This window comes from Glandiceps talaboti, chromosome 7 (genome assembly GCF_964340395.1).
Source record: "Glandiceps talaboti chromosome 7, keGlaTala1.1, whole genome shotgun sequence".
NCBI classification, from domain to species: domain Eukaryota; kingdom Metazoa; phylum Hemichordata; class Enteropneusta; family Spengelidae; genus Glandiceps; species Glandiceps talaboti.
In genome coordinates, this window is record NC_135555.1 from 18,778,212 (window position 1) to 18,805,646 (window position 27,435).

The following is a 27,435-nucleotide window of genomic DNA, read 5'->3' on the forward strand; positions in this document are numbered from 1 at the left end:
AATAACTTGTTTGAGGGTTATAAAGACCATCCAGGCAGGAGTATTTTCATTTAACTTTTTCTAGCAACAGAAGACTGGTTTCCGGTCCTATATCAGCTTCGAAAATTTTTGAAACCCTGGGCGTAGCGAGGAGATTGGACTGGAAACAGTCTGCTGAACTTGTAGTGCTTATGCATGTTGGTGACATCAAAAGTTCGATGTAGGGTTGAAAACTTTTGTCTCAGACACCCACAAAGGCATTTCAACCACAGGGTGCTCAGGCTCATTTAGTTCTGTTTACAAATATAAACAAAACAAAATAAACATACAAGTAAACAAACAAACAAACAAACAAACAAAAACTGACAAATGAGTAGATACATACATGAGTAAACGACAACAAACCAATGAACAACCAAACACTGCCCCCCCCCCCCCAAATGGTCACGGTTATATGTGACCATTTCGGGGGGGGGGGGTTGTTTGGTTGTTCGTTGGTTTGTTGTCGTTTACTCATGTATGTATCTACTCATTTGTCAGTTTTTGTTTGTTTGTTTGTTTACTTGTATGTTTATTTTGTTTTGTTTATATTTGTAAACAGAACTAAATGAGCCTGAGCACCCTGTGTTTCAACTTGCTAAATTTGATTTTTCTTATTCGATATAATTCACTTTCAAAATTATGCTGTATTACCACACTTGCCTCTATCATGAAGGAAAAAGTAATAACTCATTGAACACTTCAAGTTTAGAAAAAAATTTACCAACATTTTCTGCCAGTGTTCAATTTTTCCCATATCTGTCTATCACTTTTTTCTTCAATTTTTCATCTATTTTGTATTCAATATTACTACACCGTTACCCAAGAGAAATATCCGTGGCCGTGAACGAGCCTACAAACATTTTCACGGGTCACCGTGAAACAAGGTCATAACATTGAACTCCTGTGCAAACATGTTTATCCATTTACTGTTTATAGAAATAAATAAAATGACATAAACAAGCTAAGCTTTTTGGCAATCGTTTTGTCGTTTCAAAAAGCAAATTTAAATGCACTGTTGCGAATGCATCATTGGCGATCGAGACTAACAAACTCGAATATTGACATACTCTGCATATTACAAAGCAAAGGCAAAGGTCAAACGTGTCAGGTGATGTGAATGTTTATCGTCGCTGTACACTTCATCAGCAGCACGCGTCAGACTAGTCGGCCATTAAAACTTTGAAGTATGTTGGCAATAGCAAGGAATTCCTGCAAATTGCGATGCAGTAGAGTACTAGCTTATAGTAGTAAGTAATATTTAAAAATTGTCGGTGAGATGTGTGCGACGAAGTAGTTTGTGCGCTTGAACAGTCGACTGTCTCGGACTCGGTGACATGGGAGTGTGTGGGTTTGGGTTTGAACACAAGCCGAAGTTTGAGCATGTCAATTGTCATGGACGGAATGATTGATATACTCGCATTGCAACAATAAGAGGATGCTGTATGATCTAACTGCCTCATAAATGAGGCATGCAACCTTTCTGAATGGATATATTTCCATAATATCACGACTTTGTCCAACTGGGAGAAAGATAGCCAGAGATCGCCACGTATTAAATTCACAGGGTGAATCTGAAAGAATTTAACGTTGGAAGTGAAGTGACTTCCACTTTGACTTTGGTAAACGTCCTGTTTTTATAACTTCATCCTTGTCTAAAAACTCGAGACTTTAGGGGTACAGTAAACGTTGATAAGAAGCCCCCCCCCCGCATCTTGCGGATTGTCATCTCTGAAACTCAAATATGGAGAATAGAATCACTGACGTGCTGTCGTAAACTCAAAATTGAAGGATAGAATCAGTTAGAGGGGAGTTGATTTTACATAATTAATTTAGCAAATATAATTTGTTTTAGCAATTTAGCATCATAGTCAGGCTATCAATTTTAGAATTTAGTAGTGGCATAGGTGCTACACATGTAGACAATGACAATGTACTGACATAAATATTGCACTACAGACTACAGTACAGTGCATTCTATTATCTGTTAGATTTGTTGACAAACTCAATCCAGGGTCCGCGTCCACGAGTACACAGGACAGGGGATGTCTTCCACATACATGTAACATATAGATTGTTTGATTATATCCTCAGTTCCATAACCCAGTTCCACAAAATGGGCTGTGTATAGTAAAATTGTGTTGATCGTTATCACCATTCATATGGTGTTAGGTGTCCCTTGGAGGAATTATACTGTATAATTCCTCCAAGGGTGTCCACAGTGAAACTCATTTACTAAATTGAAGGTGGTTGGATCCGAGGGTTGGATACATTGTGTATGGTGAAGATGTGGTGGATGTTGGGTCATGATGGGGTGGGGATGTGGTGGTCACAGGTAATTGGTGTATTCAAAATACAACCTAGACACTGCAAAAATTCAAAAACTAGTAGTCAAAAGCCTGTACTTTTCAGCCAAAGATTAGGGATCAAATGTCAACAGTGTATTCAGCTAGACAAAGGGAGCCAAAAGTCTCAGAAAAAAATATCATAAATGGCAACTGTGATGATATATTGTCCAAATATATGGGGTCAAAAGTCACAATGTGTGCATTCAAATCAAAGATATGGTCCAATATTTACATAATGAAACATCAATATTCTACAAGGAGGGGGGTCAAAAAACTTTGGTGTATGTCTATATACCCTTACTATTAGTATTATATGTTGGTATCCCCATGGGGTCAACTGTCATAAGTCTGTGTGCAGAACAATATATTAGTAGTCTGGATGCTAACGTGGTTTCTAACTGTGAGTGGAGGTGTAAATAGTAGTGATACTGTATAGGAGCTAGCCTAAGAACACAACAGTAGTACAAACTTTGAAGCTGACAAGTATTAAATTTACTATTGACTTTTGTTCCAAACACAGCTTTGAAAATATTACCTGAAATTTCGACTTCACACTTTAACAGACTTTGTCAACATGTACAATTGTGACCTTATTTTGTTTAATTAAACATGTCCACTACATAATTGTTTCATGGTGACCTTGTGTCAGCTTTTAAGATTGTAGCACAGTGTTACCTGATAAGGGACCAAGCTGTTGCGGTGCTAAGCCAATACCATTTAGCCATAGAAAACAACAACAACAACAACAACAACAACAACAACAAAATGTCCAGATAATCAAATAGCAATTTATATAAAAGTGTTTACTTCAGAGAAATTTTGCATAAATGTGGCTTTTTCTTAAGGATTTAGTTGTGGGTATATGTTTGCTGTCAGTGGACTATGGTCAATGGTAAACAGACATAATTCACAGCAAGATGCAGAATCCAAACAAATAGTGCAAGTATGACAGATGTAGATAGATGTACTATACCAGTTAGTCTAACTCCTGACCACCATGTCGCATTTAACATGAATGTACGCTATGTTTCTTCACATCACACATTATGTAAATGTGTGAAGATACCATAGTGTAAGATAACAGTAGAGTAAAATTGGAACACTTTCATCAGGAACTAGATGTAGACTACTAATACTATAGGGTGTATTGAAACACTTTTGACATCTCTCTGAGTGTTATTGATATGGGATAAATGTATGTCACTGTCAGTATACTAAGTAATAGATAGTCAAGGAGTTTGGGAGGGTTATGTGCCAATAAACGAGGGGCTGTAGCCCCCAAGTTTTGGGCACATAACCCTACTGAACGAGTTGTCTATCTTACTTATACTATGGCGTGATTGGCTCAAATGAGTCTTTTTCAACATTTTGTGTAATTTGTTGCATGCAAATTGAGTGTTGAGCATAATATAGGTCACACCCCTAAGAAAGAGTGGGTTATGGCTCCATATAACCAACCAAAATCAAGGCCTCTGATTGGCCAAGTCGTCTAGCCATAGTATAATAGTTCATAGGTCAGTTTGTAAGTCCACATAACCCATTTCCATGTACTATTTATAGAGTTAGTAATTGAGAACAGACCAGCTGTTAAAATCACTTGGAGTCCTAGACCTTTCTTTATACTGCTGGATTAGAATAATCCAGAACCAACCATACATAGTCCAATGCACTTCACACATTTGAGGTGACATTAGGCCTACAAAAATCATTTTGTTCCAGTTACCTGACTCCACCTAGTTTTTTTTACATATTTGTGAAAGAATAAATGAAATAAAATAGTGAAAATTGTGAAGTCGTGGGAGAAATAGTGGATGCAGAAACTGACATCAAAAAGACAATATGAAACTGTTCTTCCAATCTGTAATGGCTGTACATCTGATTGGAACAAACCAATACCACAGAGACCATGTAAACAACAATGGAAAATATAACTACCTGACCTAGACACTCACACATGAAAAACAAAAATTATATATACCCCACCTATTCTAAAATTGAGCTGAGCGTAATCAGAACCACAATTTTTTTAAGGCCTTATACATGTAGACACTAGTATGCATTCTTTTACTACTTATGTGATATTCAACTGGACTGGAGACAAGAAGTCAAGGAACACTAAAACCAAACCTATTTCATACTTTGTGCTGAAGTTATAATGTAGGGATCCCCAAGGAATTATCAGCATACTGCATTTACATACATGTACATATACACATATATTTGCATACATGCATATTACTTGTTATTTTTATCTCGATCATCACATGTGGTATGTATCTATCATTGCTGTCATTAGTAATAAAATACAAATGCACATTGAGGTTTCTTAAAGGTGTGTAAGGCTGATTAATTAATCACAGTGATATATCATATGGAATAACATTGATTCCAATAACAGTAAGCCTCACCACAAGTAACTGTTAGAGCGCCCTCTTTCTCTACCATTATCTCCCCCCCCCCACACACACCCAGGAGTAGCTGTTCACTCTATTTTCTTTGCCATCACCATATTCCCTAATACTTATGAGCAGCTCTCTCTCCCTCTCCCTCCCCCTCCTTACCCCCCTTCCCCGACATTACCAAATTCACCCTGCATATACCCGCCCTCCCTTCCTGCCTATCATTACCCCATTTCCCTGCACACTTCTTCCCACCCCAAAATTACCCCATTTCCCCCTACACACACACCACAAGTCGCTGCCCACTCTCCCTTTCCTTCCATCATTCTCCCATCCCCCACTTCTTTCTCACTGCAAATCTGCTTTCTGACATGCCTACATTGTACAACCAGGCCACTCGTTGTACATTACATTTTAGTATAAAAAAGATATCATAATTGATCTCTAGTCAATGAATAATCCCTTTTTATTTAATCTGTATTAATTATCTGTATTCTTTGTTGTCCTGTACAGCACTGCCATCGCAGAAGACAGCCAATGATATTCCAGAAATGCCACCATGTGACTTCAAACCAGATCCGTTCACAGTAAGGACTTTCAGCTGTCTAAATAAAATGCTGATATAGTGTTTGTTAAAGGGGGGGGGGGGAGGCCCACTATAACTTATGCAATCCCCTTGCACTAAAGGCTCAGTAAAAACATGTAACAGACTTGACTTCACATCCCTTGAGTAAACCTGAGGACTCAGATTGAAAGCTAGGATTAATCAAAGTATTTTGGTGTGCAGTATAAAGTTTGATTTATTTGTAACAACAATTGTGTTCTCTCAGCTGGTATTCATAACCTAATATAAAATAGTAGTTCTTGGCTGATTGCAATGACTATTTCTTTTAGAGTAAGAGTATCATCAGAATTTCTGAACTTTTGTTTTTGTGCAAACAACAAACAAACAAAGTAGATTTTAGATTTCATCACCATTATTCAACAAAATTAATTGAGCTCTGATTATCTTTATTAACAATGTTATGAATGCTGTATTTACCTGTACGCATTCTTCACATACATGTATATGCACTTGCAAACATGCACGCATGTCGTTTGGGTGGGCATGCACACACATACATTTTTGTACACACACACACACACACAGGCATGCACACAGCATGCACACACAAAGACAGACAGACAGACAGAAAGACAGACACAAACATATACCCATGCAATATACCTATTCCAAACAGACAGCTCAGACACAGATACCCATGCAATATTCCTATTATCCTAAACAGACATACAGACACACACACATATATTAATGCACGCGCACATGCACAGACACGCACACACACACACAAACACACACACACACACACACACACACTCACACACACACACACACACACACACACACACACACACACACACACACAAACAGATACCAATGCAATATTCCTGTAATCCTAAACACTATCAAAACTTTTGTTTTCAGGGTATGGGTTATGATGAAGCTAGGAAAATCAGAAAAGACAACCTTCATTCAAGTCTTGTGACGTACTACAGAAATCCAGTGTACATGACACAGGGTCACATGCAATGGTTGTTTGACAGTACAGGAAAACGATACTTGGACCTTTTTGCTGGTATTGTTACTGTCAGTGTAGGACACTGTCATCCGTAAGTTTAATTTGCTAATCTTCACGACCCAGATATAGCTTTTGCAGACCTAGGTTGTATGGCAGAGGAGGGCTCATAAGCTGTACTGCCCAGGTCTGCAAAACCTATAACCCATAAAGGTTTTATCATATACCCAAAGCAGTCTGCTGTCTAAACCAATTTGACTCACCACTGACACACACAATTTCTAGTGATGCACCAAATTTTGGTGTTCTTGTATCTCTTACTATGTGGTGACTCACAAGAAATGCCAGTTTTTATCATTTTGACTCACAACAACACAATTTGGCTATCATTAGAGGACACACTGACCCTATATAGTGGCACAGAAACATCATCCCAGTGTAATAGAAGAAGGCAATCTGGTCAACCTTGAAAAGATTAAATCAGAAATCTAATCATTGCTTTGTCTGGACCCTGGACGTACCCTGTGCACGTCATCGGATGTTTTTCAATGCAAGAACTGAATGCAAGAATTGCTTAGTTAGAATTATTGAAAAAGAAATATTTGAGTTTTAAATTATGATTAGTGCTGCTTGAGTGCTATTTGAAAAAAAAAAGTTGTATAATAATTTATAACTCTCAGTCGTAGTATTGGTTAGATTACTCTACATGCATCACTTTCTGTTGATGTTTTTCTTGTGAAGGAAAGTGAAGGCAGCTTTGGACAATCAGTTGACCAAACTGTGGCATACAACCAGTATCTATATGTACCCTACAGTTCATGAATATGCTGAGAAATTAGTTTCAAAGCTGCCTGGCAATCTGAAGGTAAGAGTTGTCCGTTCAACAAGTTACTCTTTGATACTAGTGATGTTATAGTCTTTCAGTGCATTCAGCCTTTATACATGTAGTGGTTAGGTGTAAAAAAAAAATTATTTGGTTCCGGTTACCCGACCCCACCTAGTTTTTCACTGCCAACCCAAAAATTCTTTTTATGTATTCGAGAAAAAAAAATCACGAAATTTGTGAAGTCTCGCAAGAAACAGTGGATGCAGAAACTGATATCAACTTTAAAAAGACAATATAGAACTGCTCTTCCAATTTGTTCTGGCTGGAATCTGATGGGAAGAAACCAATAACACAGAGACCATATGGAAAGCAATGGAAAACATAATTTCTTGAACTAGATACATATGAAAAAAAGTTTTAAAAAAAATAAATTAAAAATCTACCTACCCCACCGATACCAAACGTGAATGTCGGCACCACACAATTTTTTTAGACCTTTGAATCTGTAGATTGAAGATTGAGCTTCGCCACTGTCGTTTATTTCTGAATGACTTAAGTCCTCAGGCAAGATTTTAACTATGACTGTGCTTTAGATCAACCCAGCTGTATAATTTGGGACCTGGTAGGATAGAGGTTACTATGTGAATGCTTTAATCCTATGCGCTTACATAGCCTGCAATGGATTATATGCTCCCCAGGGAATGAGGAAGTATAAGGTGCTTTTATGTTGTCATTGATCTGTGCCAGGGGTAATAACTGTGAGTGCCTTGAGCTGTCAGAAGAAAAGGCTCAATAGGGTACTAAGGGCTTACATGAGAGTGCGAGGAGTTGTCTGAAAGCATTAGTGCCATAGAAAGGGATGTAAGGGGTTGTTTAATAGGGTAAGTCTTGCTGATTGGGGGAGGGGGCAAGGGGTTGTTGAATAGGGTAAGTCTTGCTGAGAATGGGGGAGGGGGGCAAGGGGTTGTCATAAGTGTTGCTGAGGTGGGGGGGGGGCAAGCAGTTGTCGAATAGGGTAAATCTTCTAATAGGGCGAGTCTTGCTCAGTAGTGTTGTAATGGGTTGTCTGATAGGATAAGTCTGGCTGAGTAGGGGTGCAAGGAGTTGTCTGGAAGGTGTAGTGTTCATGTAAAGGGGTGTAAGGGGTTGTCTAATAGGGTACCAAGGGCTTATACATAAAGGGGTGCAAAGGGTTGTCTAATAGGGTACCAAGGGTTTACATAAAGGGGTGCAAAGGGTTGTCTAATAGGGTACCAAGGGCTGACATACAGGGGTGCAAAGGCTTGTCTAATAGGGTACCAAGGGTTTATACATAAAGGGGTGTAATGGGTTGTCTAATAGGGTACCAAGGGTTTACATAAAGGGGTGCAAAGGGTTGTCTAATAAGGTACCAAGGGCTGACATACAGGGGTGCGAAGGGTTGTCTAATAGGGTACCAAGGGCTTATACATAAAGGGGTGTAAGGGGTTGTCTAAGGGTACCAAGGGCTTACATAACGGGGTGCAAAGGGTTGTCTAATACTAGGGTACCAAGGGCTTATCCATAAACGGGTGTAATGGGTTGTCTAATAGGGTACCAAGGGCTTATACATAAATGGGTGTAATGGGTAGTCTAATAGGGTACCAAGGGCTGACATACAGGGGTGTAAAGGGTTGTCTAATAGGGTACCAAGGGTTTATACATAAAGGGGTGTAATGGGTTGTCTAATAGGGTACCAAGGGCTGACATACAGGGGTGTAAAGGGTTGTCTAAGGGTACCAAGGGCTTATGTAAAGGGGTGCAAAGGGTTGTCTAATAGGGTACCAAGGCTGACATACAGGGGTGTAAAGGGCTGTCTGAAAGTTTTTAATTCGATGCATGGTAGCTTATGAGATGTTATCCAGAACAAATCAAACTTTAAATATGATGAAATGTAGTCACCATAATGTGCATCATACTATTGAAAGGAATCTGTCAATTATGTTATTCTAGTATACAGTACTACATGTATACCATTCTTCTCTTCCATTCCAGATGGTATATTTTGTAAACAGTGGATCTGAAGCAAATGATTTGGCAATGTTAATGGCAAGACTACACACCGGAGCCTTTGATATTATTTCACTGAGGTATGTACATGTACCTGAGGTGTTGAGTTATCACCTGATTGGGAATAGAGAGCTTTAGGTGCTCATTAGCATACGTATGTGCGTCAGGAGTGTAATCATGTAGGTGTAAAACGATATAATGCGATTGTGATAAAATACACAACACATGAAAGGCTTCATTCAAATCACAAATGCTTAAAATGCTGAACATGCACTGCTCTTGGATAATTGCTATTCTTAAAACATACAGTTCTTGACCTGAATTACCTAAAACGTTTCACAAAAGGAAGTAATTCAGAAAGGCTATGTGCTCAGTGTGATACGTCTGCAATGATTTGTTTATATTTTGCCAGACAAACAGGCATAATACAGTGACTCAGTAGAGTTTATCAGGGGTTTTACAGTTACATGTAGACTGTCCTTTTAATGTTCAGGTGGCTGCTGTGGAATGTGTACATTGCCTGCGAATCACATGACTATGACGCTATGCATATACAACATATGTAATTACTTGCAGCTGAACCTCGGTAATAAATTGTCATTGATGTTGTAATAATTGACAGACAAACTGAAAATGATCATGAACTTGGCCGACATGTGCTCACTTCTAAAATGTTTGAAATAATGATGTTTAGTAAACTAGCTATTAGTGTATACTTTGTCACTATTAAAACTCATTTAATTTCTCTTCCTACCATAGAAATGCATATCATGGTATGAGCCCATACACCTTTGGTTTAACTGCCCTGGGTAATTGGACCTACAATATGGCTAGTGGATTTGGAATCAAAAACTCAGTGAATGCTGATGTTTTCCGTGGTCCATGGGGTGGTTCCCAGTGTAGGGATTCACCAGTACAGGTAAGCCTATGATTTCTATGGTTCATTGGATATTTCCCAATGCAGGGGTTCATCATGTCTGGAATACATCAAATCTTATTTTCTTTTCTACTATAGGGCAATACCAAAATGTTCCATATTATAAGGCAGCACTATAGGGATCTTATTGTTATTGTGCAGGGCAACTCTGTAGGGATGGTATAGTCCAAGAGGGAACCCTATTGGGTCGAAATCACAGTCATGTAGGGCAACACTATAGGGCTGCTATTGCTGTCCTCTTTCACATTAATGGCCATATAACAGTTTTTCAGAAAACACTCAATTGCTGTCTTGTAGGAGAATCCTGTAAGGTCCATACATTTATTACAGTATAGGGGTATTTAACACTTGCAAGTTGGCAAGCCTATATGCTATTTCATTACTGTTGTCGAGTAATTCTCGGAACCTGCAATAACATCTGACCTCTTGGTAGATGGTCAAAAGAGAACAAGGTCAACTTATTCGCATGTTTAGCGCATGGAGCGGAAGTCTATGTGTCGACCAAGAAATTGAAATGTTCGTTATCATTATTTCATTATTTCAAAGAAATGTTCGTTACTATCACAAAGCACCTTAGGTGGTACAATTGTTTTTCAGGTACTGAGAATTCACAAACTGTTGTTAGAATCACTTCACCATAGATCATGAAATCATTACGTACAATCGTGACCCTAGTGTCTATGGCACAATGTAAGAATGTGTTGTTTTTCAATTCATAGACCATTAGGAAGTGTGACTGTGCAGCAGGCCAATGTCACGCCAAGGATATGTATGTGGAACAGTTGAAGGACCTTCTTAGATATACCTGTCCAAAGAAAGTAGCTGGCTTTTTTGCTGAACCCGTTCAGGTAAGATAGTGTACAGAGAGTTAACAAGTATGGGATCTTAAAATTGAGAACTCGAATGCTGTTACAGTTTCATTTATGCTGAAAACTTGTATTTTACAGCACCATCCACGACACGTTGTCAAGACAACCTGTGATATTTAAAAGTGCATCTTTTTGTGTTAGCGTATGCCCTCATTTCTTGTCAACTTGTAAACACTTCTTTGAAAAAGTATACTTCTAGTATGGAATAAGTATTTTGTTAAGTATACTTTTTACTGGTCCATTTTGTTAAGGGTATGTCTATTAGTCTATGTGCACATGGCCACTTCATAACGTGTCTTCTGTGTTTACAACATGTTATGTTTTTATACCTGTATACATGATAAATCAAATCAAATTGATTTTGGGGTTGGCACCCAAAAGTCTGTGCCCACAACACCGAACAACACCGATCAATTCTGTATATTATGGATAATATCAACCCCTGATTAACATGTTCAATGTTTCATTATTGGTATTTTAACAATTTTCAGTGAATAGATTGTGGATGTCTAATTGAAAAATGATACTGCAGTTTAATACACCAGTACAGTTTTAAACATGGTCATGGTGACAGATTCAAAACCAAACTTTCACTCAAGATTGAATCTTGCTACTACTATTTAATACCTACAGATAATATTGTCCACTAATTAACAGATACAATGTTTTTTTTATAATTAATTGACCAAATTTTCAGTGAAAATATCTTTGGTTATTTGATGAAAAAAATATCCCGGTTGCAGCTAGTGCATGTTTAAAGGGGAATACCTGTCCAGAAAATAAATTTACTTTCAATTTTCATACTTTGGTTTCTGGATAGTCATTTCACGATTTTTACATCACATAAATTTTGCACAAGTGCCAAGAAACACCAAATTGAAACAAACCATTTTTCCCCTTGATTGGTCTTTCAGTGGTAGACTGTTGCATCATGGGTCTTAGCAGACATACATGCATATGTATCAGATGAACAAAATATTATGATTTATGAGTGCTTATGAATATGCATTATTCAACTAATGAATATTCATGTTTGCTAAGCTCCATGAGGTAATTTTGTATCCTCCACTGAAAGAACAACAGAGTTGAAAAAGAGTTTCATGAGTTTGTAATAAAAATTGCACTCAGTCCAACTACAGAAGAGATGCACCAATTAGGAGACATGGACTTGAAGTAAAATAGATAAGGTTTGATAAAAGCACAAGTCTGGTTGCCTACAGTTGAAATACTTATAATTACCAACGTTTTGACAACACACGGAAGGTCTTCTTCAAGGTCTAAACAATAACATAAATGGATTCAGAGTGATTGCACTAAATAAAATGATAAAAAAGCTAAAAAAAAGTACTACAATACAAGTGGAAAATGCAGTACAAGGTGTAAGTGAAAAATCATAGTGGACTTCACTAAAATTGTAGAGGAAAGAAAATGAGATAGAATGACAACCTGTGATCAAAAAGCTTTCATTTCAAGAAATGTATAGAATTGAGTTAACATGATGCAGAATAAAACTAAAAAGAGTTTCAATTTGGTGTTTGTTGTTGTCATGAAATGACTCCTAAAAACCCAAAGTTTATGAAAATCCCTTTATTTCTTGAGAGCGATGTTCCCCTTTAAAAACACTTTTTGTTTTAACCCATTTTGCTTTCTCCATTGTATTGCCCTGATTAATGTCTTTGGAATATATATGTTGAAAATTAGTACAATAGTAATTTTTTCCTTGTTCTTCACTGCTTATACATGTAGTTCATTATATTCCCATGTGTTGTATTCTAGGGCGTTGGTGGCGCTGTACAGTTTCCTAAAGGTTTTCTCAAAGAGGCTTATGAAGCAGTGAGAGAGAAAGGAGGTGTATGCATTGCTGATGAAGTCCAGACTGGCTTTGGTAGAATGGGAAGTCATTACTGGGGATTTCAAACACACGATGTTATGCCAGATATTGGTAAGTAGTGATTTTACTGCCAATTTGAAATACATGGTGTTATATTGCCAGATATTGGTAAATGCAGATTTTACTGTGTACTTCATAGCATGATATATTGCTTCGTACTTTGTCACATGCCCTCAATATACACATACCATTTTGTCATTGTTCCTATTCAGAACAATCGGGGAAACTTGTTGGGCAGATGACGCCTATACTGCCCTCAGGCTACATACAGGAAAAAGCAGTACATGTTCTGCATCAAAATTTTGCCACATGCTTTCATACTGTAAACCTGGCAATTTTTATTTAAGTCTTATTTTCACTTATTCCATTGGAAAACAAAAACACAAAATGAATTAGTGACTAAAATGCCTTCTTGTACATGAACACAGATTCAATGTACGAGTCTGGTAATTAGTAAAAAGTAGTCTTTTAGATCTAGTTGAAGACTCTAAAATCACAAAAATTTTCTAGTAGCGAAAATATCTAGGTTTACAGTTAGTATGTTAATGATCTAAGTAGATAAAAATCATTTATTAGAATCAATATACATTCCCTATTATATGCATATTTTACTTGCCATGTAATGAATATATATTGCAGCCCGACATGTTTTCACTTTTGGACCAGGAAGTTGTTTGCCTTCTCTGAAGTGTTTTCATTATTTCATTTTATTCCCATTACAGTGACTATGGCTAAAGGAATGGGTAATGGCTTCCCAATGGCTGCTGTCATTACAACACCAGGTACTGTAACAGTTTCAGAAATCAGTAGCAAATACTTTAAAAAAAAAAAAAAATTTGTTGTTAACATTGTAGTACGAGCCTGAGAAAAAAAATCTGTAACTTTTTCTTGTATTTTGATCAAGGAAATTCCAACCGACACCAATAATTCAATCCCACTTTCTTAGGTTTGTGTTACGTAATCAGTAGAGCCATTAGAAGTACATACGGTCATTCTTTTGTTTTGGATCAACCTTTTCTGTAGCTGTGCCAGACAACTGATTTTCCCGCCTAAATATTAATCTTAATCTGACATCGGCCTATAAAATCAAGAAAAAATATAGAAGGGTCAACATACAATATGTTTCAATAGAGAACAAAATGATATAAAAATTTATTCAAAATGGCCACTGAAGACTGAACTATATGGATGAATGACTGATTGATGGCTAGGGCACATTCAATAATTTTTTTATCTGTTTTCCACCATTTTATGTAGAAATTGCTAAAAGTATGTCTGGAGTCTTACATTTCAACACATTTGGAGGTAATCCCATGTCTAGTGCTGTTGGTAGTTCAGTTCTTGATGTAAGTATTAGTCTTTATGACTCAAAAATATAACTATAGCCCATTTCATGTTAGTGTTCACTGGCTCTGTTTGATACAACCATGCTGAAACCAATAAGAAACTGTACATGTACATATCACACTTTAAGATAGCAATATTGAATGAATACAGTTTTGTGCGACATTTTGTCTAATGAACTAGCCTTCCACTATGCAGACATCAAATGCAGAGATCAAAACACTGGTGCCCATGTGTTTGTGCATCTAGTTGCAGTACGTGTAAATGGTTTATTGTATTTTAGATAAAACGTAGCAAGAAATTGTAAGCTTGCTATCTTAACATACAATTTGCAGTTTCTTTTGGTGTCTGCATAGTTGAACCAAACAGCCAGTGAACACTACCATGAAATCAGCCGTAACAGGAAAAGGTTTATGATACCACAGAGAAACTTGAGGGCATACAGTTGTGTAGTAGGCCATATACATGTACCATTTATTTGAAAGACAAAAGATTTGTATAGTCTGGCCACTAGGGGTACTGTTTGGAAGCAAGTTGTGACAATGAGTGAAGTTTTCCTTTCCCAGTGTTAAATGATAAAAGTCAATAAACTTCTCAGCCAAATGAAATAGCTTGTCATCCTCCATGTTAACCTATAAAATACGTAGTGTCACTCCACCCTCACCAGCCTGCTCTGTGGAAAGTGTTGATCGATGTGTGAGGGCGCCCTGTCACAGCATACCTTACAGACTACCAGTACTTTCATTTCTGGTCAGTGTCAATCTTAGTGAAGTCAAGGAAGTTCTTTCTCCCACATTTTGTTCTTTACTTTATGTACTTTTATGAGATTGGTGTCTGTGGTGAAGATTTCAAGTTCACTCAGGGGCATGAGGCAACAATTCTGGTGAAACCCGAAAATGATAATGATGTGATACAGGTGACAAAGGCCCAAGTTAGCTATGAGTCTCATTTACATACTTATTTCTTTATTCAAAGTATATTTTAATAAACTCATTATACACACATATTTGTTATTTTGGGTATGAGGCCAGAAATGATTTGTACGTATGTATTTGTACACTTTCTGGAAACATTTTTAATAATCGCAGAAAAAGTTTATATAAATAGGGAAGACTCTAAAATAGAATAAAGGAAAAGAAAGTATAAGGATAGATTTAGTCTGTAAATGCTTTAATGGAACATGATTGATCATGGTGCAAAATCGACGCTTAGTTCTCTCGCGACAGCTGACGCGCTGTTTGCCATGCTCGAGCTCCGAACGCATTCCTTGCTTAAACTTGTAATACAGAGGGGTAGGACACGACATCGAATAAACCAATCAGGACGCTTGAAATCGAACATGTGATCCATGAATTTTCGCTAGAAGCTCAAAACCACCTGCTGCCCTCTTGTGGTGAGATATATATTTCGCATGTTGCAGTACATTGTGGCGTTTGCAGGACAGTAAAACAGATTGCTGAAACAGCATATTATATGAACTGAAGCTCCGAAACGGTGCGTCTTTTGCGAGGGATATAAACAAAAACAAAATTGATAATATCTTGGTTTAATCAATATTTGGTGCCGTAGAGATGCGGTAGGCTCGAACACACAGTCGATCCCGGTCTATATTATTTTCATAAAATTACTTAAAAATAATCATTAAACATTAGTCGTCATATCTGTGTCTCTTCAAAATATACCTTTGAATGAAAGAGAAAACGTAACAAGATCATTTGACTGCGTAAACAAATACTCGTAAGTTTGCCCGAAACAGAAAGCGTCCGTGAACGAGGGCGATGTGGTTTCAATCTTACGACGAAAAAGAACACCAGAGTGTCCTACCCCTCCTTTTTTAGCAAATGAGCAAATTGAGCAAATTGAGCAAATGTTGAGCCAAAAGTAGTGGATGGCAACTTTTTTACAAGAGTTCTGCATAGGAGCTTGTGCTAATTACTGAATAATACATACATGTCATTGGATGGGAAAATTTAGAAACATTCTTTTCAGCTTTCCATTGGCTCATAATGAATGGATTTGTAGTCACATGGTAATTTCTGACCAATCAGTGTGCTTGAAATGATGTCATTTGAATATCTTACACAGGTACTAGAGGAAGACAAATGCCAGGAGACCTGTGTTGATGTAGGAACATATATGCTAACTGAGCTGGCTAAAGTCCGAGATGAATTCCAAATTGTTGGTGATGTCAGAGGAAAGGGTCTTATGATTGGTGTAGAACTTGTGACTGATAAGGTAGGATTAATGTGATTTTCTAACTGATAAGGTATTATCTACTGTATAGTTTAAATACTCTCGTTGTTGAACTTAGATCAAGTCTTCTCATTGGTTAAGTTCAACTTTTATGGTTTTGATAGACCAGGTATTCTCATTGGTTGAACTTCTAACATTTATGGTTTTGATAGACTAAATCTTCTCATTGGATGAACTGCTATAGTTTAAATTGATCAAGTCTTCTCATTGGTGGAACTTCTAACTTTTATAGTTTGGATATATCAAGTCTTCTCTTCTCACTTTTTTTGCAAAAACAGTAAGCCTTATCATTTTTTTTATAGAGAATATGAAACAAACCAAAGAATGACAAAAGTTTGGTTTTGTGCAACCACTTATAGGATAAGAAGGAAAATTTTTCTTTATATTGTATCTCATTTATAAATTTATCAGGAGACACGGAATCCACTTCCGGCAGATCAAGTAGGAGATGTTTGGGAAGACATGAAGGATATGGGTGTGTTGGTTGGGAAAGGCGGATTGTATGGAACGGTAAGTCCTGATTTATTGAGTTTAACACAACATTTTATTACACCTCACATGGTACAGATGCTGTCATTGGCTACAACTTGGTCATGTGACATTCTAAAAAAAAGTGTCACCCTATGACATCATAGGGAATATCTGCATGTACATTTTACACTTAATATATTGTCATTCACAAGTGTAACATCACATTTATCGAATAAATAGCATGCAGAATTCTTAGAGCATTTTTGTTTGACTTGAACAATACTGGTAAATACACTAGGTTGGCCAATATTTTCAAAATGTTGTCAACTACAAATTTGGTACACTTCAAATGAAATGAAAAGATATTCAGTGGCAATAATCGACTCAACTCTGACAACCCAGCTTGACTCGGCTTTCATTCGGTGTAATAAAATACATAACACATGATAGACAAGGGCAGTATCTTGATTTATTACCTGCCCTCAGACTAGTAATCACCTTTGGCTGGGGTAACATCAACACTACATTCATGAACACTATCCGTTGGGTAGGCAATAAATTGCAATATTGCCCTTTCTATGATGGGATATTATTTAGATTACATGTTGAGTGGTCATGAGGGCAATATCATTAATATCATCATCTTTCCTCAAGCAACTGTGGGTCACCCCCAAAAAGTTTATTTCTCGCTTCCATTGGAAACTTTTTGAGTTTATCCACAGGCATATGAGGTAGTCTGGTGTATGGTATTGCCCAAGTATGATCAGTCAATATGTGTTATGTAACACACTGACTCCATTACTATGAACGTTCTATCAAAGATATGCATATCATGTGGCAAGCATATTAATATCCTGACAAATTAGTTGCTAGGGCACAGAGTATAAACAATGTCAGAAGTATGAGTAGATTGATTCAGGCTCTAAATATTAATTAGACTTCTCACAAAAGCTACGTTTTCACCACTTCTCCAATTATAAACCTGTTATGTTTTCATGTAGGCACTTCGTATCAAGCCCCCAATGTGTATAACAAAAGCAGACGCTGACTTTGGTGTTGCAGTCCTGCGTAGAGCTGTACAGAACCACAAAGAGAAGTATGGTCTGTAGAGAGACAAGGCATCAACTAGTAAACACAGACAGTATGAGGTCATGGTTACTGCAGAGACTTATAGAGACACTCTAGTTTTATCCAATTTTATGTTGTAAAAAACAGTTTTAGTATTTCAAGAACAGATCAGTATATACTCTCTGTTAATCCTCTTTCGGCTAAAAGGGTAGAGTTTTTTCATTGCTAGCTTGTATCGTAGTTGCTTGTCGTCAGGTCCCCGACACACAATTTATTAGTTGGCTGTAATGGGAACGTCAGTTTTTACCACATTTGTTTGACTGACGCCCAACTACTTCAGTATAACTGAAGGATGTCGACAGCTTTCCCTACTGAAAGCAGTGAATGATATTCTTACATGGAAAGCAACCTGCCAAAGTGTCTCGGTGTGGTCAAAATCAATGTACTAGGGAAAAAAAACAGAGTGATATTGCACTTATTTTGTGCACTACCACTCACTACTAGATAAACAACAGAGAAAGTTGATAGACAGTATCTGGGATAAGTAACAGTCAGTAGTTGTACGATATTAGTTTGTTATTTAGTTCCTCAGATAGTCTGATGAGAACAAATCAGGATTTCTTCCACTATCCCATGTACAGCAATATTAAATTCAAATGCAGTTGATTTTTATGCAAGCATTCTTCAGGCTAAAAGCTTCAAAATAGAATTTCTTTTAAAAGTAAGTGTAAGTTTATCTTTCTAGGCTAACCCAACCCAGTGTTTCTGTTAGGGTATAGTAAGCAGGTAAAATCTATCTGAGTTTCCCTGTCATTTTATCGGATTGCTCACCAAAATCATTCCATCTGTCTATTATCAGGGTTCCCCAACCTTAGCAAAAACACTGCCAACCACCACATGATAAGTCACATTGTAATTTCTGCAACCTCAAATAACTTTAGATGAACCACTGTTTGGACGATAGTTCCTCCAGTAATGTGATATTGACCAATGCTTGATTGTCAGTGTGTAGCACCTTGAATACATGGTATGCTTATCGCCATGGTTACAGCAGTGTAAATTGTCAGTGGTCTTTGTAGATGGCGACAGTACATATACACATTCTGTTTTAAAACCTTATGTGATCATGAAAGTAACTTTCCTCCAAAATATAATGGATTTATAGTTTTTTTGTCCAGAGATGAGGAAAATGTAATCTTTGCAATATTAATCATGTATTATCCAGTCTTTTAGAGTGGAATTTTAGTTTACTGTGTATGTATCTCAAATTTATGATGGTTGCCATAGCATAGATAAGATACAGGGTATGTAAGTCCTCTAAAATGTAGGCATACAGAGAAATGAAATCATGTGATCATGTTGCAATTTTTATCTGTGCAGTAGTAACGAATCAATGGGAAGAAACAGATCTAGGTGTACTGATCATGGTGACAAGATACAAAAAAAATTGGTTTTTAAAAAAAAATATTTTAAGACATTTGATTATATTTTATGACTGCACTGTCCCTTTGAAAATACAACCTATGTTAATTACCACATTGCTAATAGTAATACTTCTGTTTATGTGAAAGCATTCCTGTTTATTCTACCATTCACTCTATCTATGTCTATTTCAAAACACTTTAGGTCTGTCCATATCTTGATTAGAATTTGTCTTTGGTGAAATGTGCACAATGTAGTGTTCACCTCACTCAAAGTTGATCACATTGTAATGAACGTAATACAGTGTTGACTAAAGATGTGATTGACATAGAAAAGCATAGCTTATGTCACACTATATATACACAATATAGTGTTCACTGGACCTCATTTACAAAACTTGTCTAATTCCATGACTTGGAATGCTTTGTCACGAACAGTTGTATCTGTCATAATGATTTTTAAACAAACAGAACAAATTTTTCCATTTTTACAGTTTTACACTGTAGCTTTTCAGATAATTGGTGATATTCAGTAAATTATAGCAAAGAGAAATATTTAGATTATAATATATGATATATACATCCATTCACATGGATGATCACAGACCATAAATTATGATTAATATATGAGAACTTATGGAATCCATCAAGTGTGAAAGCTACAAAGTTTGATCCAAAGAACTAAAGAAGTGATTTAATTAAGCACATGATCTGCTTGAGTTTTCCAAATTTAGATTAAAGGGAGGCACAAGCTGAGTTTAAAGGGGCACAGGCTGAGTTTAGACAGTTTTTACTTTGGTTAGTAATACAAAATACTTTACATAAAACTAATCAAGTATAGTGTTCATGTAGCTGTGACGTGTCACTTTTTACCAACCATCCAACTCATGCGTTGTTCATGTAATGACAGGGATTTCCTCAGATTTGTTGATAGGTACCAACAGTTATATCATCAAATCTTTCATATATTATATCTAAATACCAGGATTGAGTGTGCTTTGATAAGTATAATACAATATGTAACACTTCATAGGCAACAAAAATTGCGTCCAAAAAACCGCCTAAACTCAGCCTGTAGCTCTTTGAATTTTTTTGAATAATTGTTGCTGCATAATTAAAAAGTACTTGCGGTATTCTACTTCCTGGCGCATACTTGCTCATCAGAACTCAAACTGGGCATTAAGATGTAACTTATAAACGATCTGATGATATAATTTATTATAGCCTTATTAAAAATGTTGAGGAAATCCCTACTGTGCAGTCAACTGTTCTAACAATGACAGAAGGCAATAAGTTTAATGCCACAGAAGACATGTGGTGACATTAACATTATACTGGTATAGTTTAATCAAGGTTTGTATAAGTATTTTCACTGGAGTAAACAACTACTAAACTCAGCTTGCGCCACTTTAAGGTTACTTTATAGACAGGACCTGAACATAGTCGTGGTTATACTTAGGGGACAGATAAAAAAAGGGAGACATACACACAAACAAAACATTACATTATATACTATATTAAATTGAAAAGTACAGTAGCAATAGTTAGATTGTATTAAATGCTTAAGTGCTTCCAGTCGTAGTATGAACAAATAAAGTACTGCAACATATTGATATATTACTGAACTTGCCTAGTAAGATGCAGACATTCGTGGCACGCTATCAGCCAGTTAAGAAGCCTTAGTAGGGCTGAACAACACAATGTATCTTACAATCTATGAACTGAACTTGCCCTGATTGTATTGACATAGATTTAGCTACAGTACTCACAACATTGCCTCAAAGTTGAATAACAGTTTACTTTGATAATAATGCTGCCAAATGGTCGTCGTGCAATTGCTGTAAATGAATACCGTCCATTGGATGACATCATCACCTCTAGAGATACAGAGTGATGTAAGACGCATCAAACCTTTGTTATAAAGGGGCGACAAATTTGACATTTGTTATGATTGACATTGTCAGTAATAACGTGCACAATTGCATCCCATCTTTGATCTGACCTTAGAGACACAAACCTACTTAACTGTAACATGATAAACAATGTATTCTATGATTATGAGGCTCATGATAAATAATTTGATATAAAGTCACACACATTTAGTAGACTTAATAGATAATATGTGTATAAGTACATTGTAATAATATTCAATGTATTGTAGTGATATACCCTACTCTCTTATATGCTCAAGGTGGGGTTTCTGACTGATTTTTGCAATAAAATGTTATTAGACCACAGTCCCTCTCCCTCTGTGATAGAGGGGATGTGATTAGACAAATTGTGATGTCCTTGATATTGAGTTGGTGTGGATGATACTGTGACAGAACCCCATGATACGTGAGTGTAAGTGTGGCATACTCAGGGTATTTACATGAGTGCGTGCTGTGCTGTCTGGGCCCATACTTTCATGAGCATAGTGAGTGAAAGTGCAGCATCAAACACGGCAGGCATGAGTGCAAATACCCCTGATTACCCACACTGGAACACATGTTTCACAGAGTTATTTTATTATTACATATGTTTTTATCTGAAATGGTAATTTCCATAAAAATCGTAAAACACAATTCGTGTGTAGTGAACGATTGCGTCATCATTTGCATGGAGGTATGCAATCATGTTTTCGGTATTGTATTGCATTGCAGTGAAAAAAAACCCAGTAGTATACGCACACCAGTGCAAGTAATCACTGGTACATATGTAATAATGTAAGCATTTATACAGGTACTAGAAAAACAAACATTTATTCTACCACACTTAGGAATGGGGGTGGTCTCAGGTCTGTGTGATACTATAATTCTATGAAACTGTCATGATATAATGCATGTAGATTGGATGGCTGAGGGATGAGTAGGTAGGTAAGTAGATAGGTACTTGCGGAAATGATATCTATTTTTTTTTTTAAATTTCTGGTCTGTCATTACACATGCGAGTGTGCAAACACACACACACTCATATACATACATACGCACATGCATACATACATACATACAGACAGACACAGTTACACATACATACATAGACACATACGTATGTACATACATACATACATACACACACGTATACGTACGTACATACATACATACATACACACATACACACACATACATACACACATATATACACACATACATACACACACATACATACATACGTATACATACATAAATACATACATACATACATACACACATGCATACATACATACATACATACATACATACATACATACATACATACACAGACAATTCAGCCTACTACTTAATTGACCTCTGTTTTGTTGTGCTAAAAATGACCTGACTGTGACATACATGCATTTGAAAGTCATCCAAATAAAATAACTGGTATCAGTTGTTTTCTAAAGCCTTTATACACATGCTACAATAAACTGTGAACGCCTACAACCACAGTGAAGTCACTGAAGTAAACATTTAGTTATTAGGCTGGCATTCGTCCAATCATGAAACAAATGCATACATTAGCTTCGAAAACCAGCAGGTATGACATCACCCAGTTTCAGCGATGTCACGCTATATTATGATTTGGCATTTGTCCACGTCAGTCAATACAACAATCACGTGACGGGATATTGCGAAATCAATTAAAAAAATACATGATTGATAATATAATAATTATTACATTATATTTATTATTATATCAATATTGTTATTATTAATAAGTTGAACATTCGTGAAATATAAGAAAGGGATCCTATAGGCCTACATCAAGATGAAGAGGAAATATGAGGGAGCTAGGTATATCGAGGTAATTATAGTGACGTAGTGTGAACATGATCAACCCGAGATATCTTCAGGGCTAGTGATACCAGTTACATGCAAATGCACATCCTGACAACAATAATTTTGATACCAATATGACCCATGGCACCTAGTTGGGTTTTGATTTCCACTCGATCGAGTCGCAAAGCTCATTGACTAAGCCTTATATAGTATGCCTGTGATGATTAAAACTCTCCGAATAAATCACAACTGAAAAGGAACTTATTTCCTTCTCTGCCTACGAAATATTCATCATTGTTGAAAGTTGATTCGGATAATTTATACTATCATTTACTTATGTACAAAATGAAAGTTCACATAAGTGGAAAGCGCAATGGAATATATATGCATAACAAATAGCAGTATTATTTTTGCATTACATGTAATATGTTACGTGACCTGTATCTCAACTTTGGTATTTTCACTTTCTCTCTGTAAGAGGAAAGCCGTACCCGTCGTCATGACATCGACCGTTGTTTCATATTCGCTTTAACCGGCACATATATCAATGGAAACAGATAGTCCAGAGAATATTTTGGCAATGGCTTTTAATTTCTCAAATACACTCCACTAACAGAATATTGAACAGGATTCGACAGCCGGGCCTACAAATTATAAACATTTAGAATTCTCTTGGGGCCAACTTGGAGCTGTCTATCACAGCAAATCGAGCGATAGGTGAAAATTATTGTTTGTGCTATCCTGAGAGTGTCTAAATTTGGGGTTTGTCCACTCTCTTACTGACCTAAATATGAGACCCCACCCCACCTCTACCCTTAATACTAACTTATTTCCTTCCAACCAACCAGTAAATGGTCGTGAAAACCATTGTGAAGGTTTTTACTATTGATAACACATGGCATCACCCCCATTCACAGAATTACCGCATTTCAAGGTCACAAGAAGTTGTTTACGTCAAACTGGACACAGGTTAATAAACTTTCTGTTTGTTCCGCGTTGCTAGCTTGGTAATTTGCATATTATAATAGCGCTTTCGACCGGTTAGCTATGGTTTAAGATAATCACGTTTGGGTGACATGTGTAGTGTTTCACATGAAAAGCTCGGTTGATTGTATTCAGAAAATCTGGTGCGTTAAAAAGGTTTGTTTTGCTCAGATTATTAGTACTGTACAAACAACAAACATGTAAACATTCCTGTCAGTTATGCTATGGCATACAGTATTTGCACCGCCAAACGTTACTATTGGCGTAGTGTGACGAGTTTATACATACCCGATATACAATACAAGGACACACCCCAATAATTAAGCACAAACATTACTGTAAAAGCATAGTCAAAGTTCTCGCGAAGAGATGAGTACTAATCCGGAAATTGATACACCTGACGCAATTGTATAAAAGCGAATGTTCGAAGAGTGTATGTATCATCGATCAACTTCAGATCACCCAACGTTGATGGATTTTTTTTTTCAAATCATCGTCCTTCTACCTCCATGACCAAATTTATCAAACTTACCAGCCATTTAATTTGGCGTGTTTTTTTTTTTAAAAACACACCAAAAAACCAAACTATTAAAACGGTAACTATGAAATAACAATTACTATTGGAAATCTGCAGGAAAACAGTCACTGAAAGACGCTGTAAAATGAAAACCAGTTGAACTGCAACGTAACCTGATGACAAAACGACAGAAGGCCATATTTCCAACAGCAGAAACTTACTAATTTTACCGTGACGAATAAAATGGTGAACGGTGACGAGGCATATCATTTTCTGGTATTGAGTCAACAAACAAAATAGATTCTAGCTACAAGTTACAACGAAATAAGAACATGCACACAAACATCCTCATATCATTTGTAAATTGATCAATAAATTTACTAAGTAAAGAAAAGCTCTACACTGCCTTGTAAAGTGTATATTATATAAAAGTGAAGGTCGAAGACACAGTACTACTGTCATCAAGGGACGAATAAAGATCAGAAAATAAGTTTGTTGTGGCCTTGTGATGTGAGCGGGGATTACGTTGTACAGTAGTCTACATGCCAACGTGGTCTCTAAAACCACTGGATGGAGGTGTAAATCGGAATGATTCCGTACTATGAATGATCATCTAGGGACTAAACTAGTTGTGCAGAGAACCACGAACAGAATCTGTTCATAGGCCGCACTTTATTTACATGCAATAGAGTATACCGTACGTACGTACGTAACCTAAACCCCAACGCGTTGACAAGTTTTGTATTTTAGTTAGTGATAGCCTTAAGGTTATAGACCACGATAAAGCTAGAAAAAATTACAAAATTAACTTTTTGGGGGGAAATGACTACCAACCATTTGAGCTATCATTGTATGCAACCCAAATAAATGTAGCACTTCTCAATCTTGAGATATGGGAAGGAATAAAAACCAAAACAAATGCACATGGCTTTACAACCATTTGCACACTTTATTATAATATAACGGAAAGTGTCAAGTACTAGGCAGCTCATTAGCATACATTTGACGAAATGTGTCAAGTACTTGGCTACTCATTTACATAAACTTGCTGATACAGTACAGTCTCAGACCAGTAAAAGAATTGCTATGGTCATGGGGTCTGGGGTACAGTGTACCACAAGTATGAATAACAAGAGGACGTCCTTCCAGTGTCAAAAAAGAGTTGCCCAATAATGTAATGAGCGAGCTAAAAAAATGAATAAAGAGAATGAATTAGAGTTGCTGTCTCTCTCTCTCTCTCTCTCTCTCTCTCTCTCTCTCTCTCTCTCTCTCTCTCTCTCTCTCTCTCTCTCTCTCTTACTCAGTCTTTTCAATATATTGCTTATAACCGATTGTCTACTCAAAACTATTTAAATGGTGAAAACATTTCTCAATTTTAATGAAATTTTACTGTGCATAAAGGAATGTATTACAATAGGTGTCAAAATGCAAGTGAAAGTCAGCTTTGTTACAGTTTAGCACAGATGGTCTTTGCGAAGTCTTCCAAAACCCAAAGGCATCCTACAACAAAGAATGGTGGAAAGGTGTAAATAGTACCACATCATCACAATTTTAAACAAAAAAGGGAAAAAAGTATTTATCAGCTGATTTATCAGCAACGCATCGATCCTCTAGGGAATCCATTTTCGCTATCTAGGCGAAGTAATGATTCATAGCCTAGGTTTACAAAACATACTCGCCCTTGTGGTACAGTAGTGGTGATTATGTTTCAGCGAGTGAAGTCAAAACCCACGATTTGGAAGTTATCTTTTCGTGAACCACATGCATAGCTATTTTGTAATAAAAAAATCAACTCACCACTCGTATCTCTCCCGTTATCTAGTAATCTATCTGTTAGACCTCGGATGTTCTTCCGTTACAATTACGACACACGACCTAACATCGCTATCAAGGATGTTCGGGCAAGCCCTCACTGCAAACTTCGTTCGCTTATATGTTATAGTAACTTATACGAAAGAAAGCCCGAACGTCTAGCAGCAAGACTAGTTATCTAGTACAGGTCAACAGATCGTTTCCATGTAAACATATACCGTTCCGTGTTGTTCATCGACACTACTTCACTTAGGTGACACTAAATAAAATGTCACAGAAACGAACAACGTGGTACATTATCATTCCCAGTTATTGAATTTTTGGGTACATGTCCTAAAAAATCTACGATATTCAATGTACAGATTTTCCATCGGTATACGCGGTACGTCAGTATCGAACGCTAAGTCCGCCCCCCCCCTTCCCTTCGTAGCACGTAGTACGTGTCATCACGCTACAGTCTTCGACCTTCCAAATGCGAAGTCGTCGTATACGCGTAGTAGAGCGAAGCTGTCGGATAACTATCCCTCTTGAAAACTATGTACTCGCTTATTTCATTTTCTTTTGATTGAGTTCATTACCAACCACAAATTGACACGAGGTGGTTTCGTCTTCTTTCTAAACACGGCCCGTGCTCACTGAAGCCCTCGCGTGGTGCCGTGTCATCTCCGACTATTTTTGCTTTTGTAAAAAAAAATTAACATGCCGAAGAGCTAGAGACATGAGAGAGCTATATTGCTAGACATGTCTAACAGTTTTCGTTTTGCATTGACGTTGAAGCGATGTGTTGAATCATAGACCCTCCACCCATGGTTGAATGTACTGTGTATGCTGTATCCAGATGAACCGGCGCTGGTAGACACAACAAATTCAACAATGGCAACATATCAAATTACAACAATAGTGGTGCGTCTTTTGACGTTGATTTCGACACA

At 36.9% G+C, this 27,435-nt stretch overlaps 1 protein-coding gene across 2 annotated transcripts; it reads left to right on the forward strand.

Moving 5' to 3' along the window:
* Nucleotides 1–1,157: 1,157 nt before the first annotated feature.
* Nucleotides 1,158–21,684, forward strand: LOC144437188 (alanine--glyoxylate aminotransferase 2, mitochondrial-like). 2 transcript variants are annotated; one of them, XM_078126073.1, is made up of 14 exons: nt 1,158–1,268; nt 5,279–5,352; nt 6,255–6,439; nt 7,087–7,210; nt 9,185–9,279; nt 9,959–10,118; nt 10,856–10,984; nt 12,782–12,947; nt 13,619–13,678; nt 14,154–14,242; nt 15,067–15,156; nt 16,326–16,475; nt 16,905–17,003; nt 17,966–21,684. In XM_078126073.1, the coding sequence occupies exons 1-14, from the start codon at nt 1,208–1,210 to the stop codon at nt 18,071–18,073; spliced, it is 1,590 nt and encodes a 529-aa protein (XP_077982199.1). In that variant the 5' UTR covers nt 1,158–1,207; the 3' UTR covers nt 18,074–21,684. The 2 variants fall into 2 exon arrangements, with proteins under 2 accessions (XP_077982199.1, XP_077982200.1); XM_078126074.1 differs by lacking the exon at nt 15,067–15,156.
* The last annotated feature ends 5,751 nt before the right edge of the window (nt 21,685–27,435 follow it).

What these genes read in the sequence shown, in the direction of transcription:
- LOC144437188 (XM_078126073.1), top strand. Translation starts at nt 1,208, where the DNA reads ATGTTGGCAATAGCAAGGAATTCCTGCAAATTGCGATGCAGTAGAGTA. An exon ending in CGATGTTATGCCAGATATTG is followed by an intron (nt 12,948 to 13,618) that starts GTAAGTAGTGAT and finishes TTCCCATTACAG; the next exon opens with TGACTATGGCTAAAGGAATG. An exon ending in ATGATAATGATGTGATACAG is followed by an intron (nt 15,157 to 16,325) that starts GTGACAAAGGCC and finishes TATCTTACACAG; the next exon opens with GTACTAGAGGAAGACAAATG.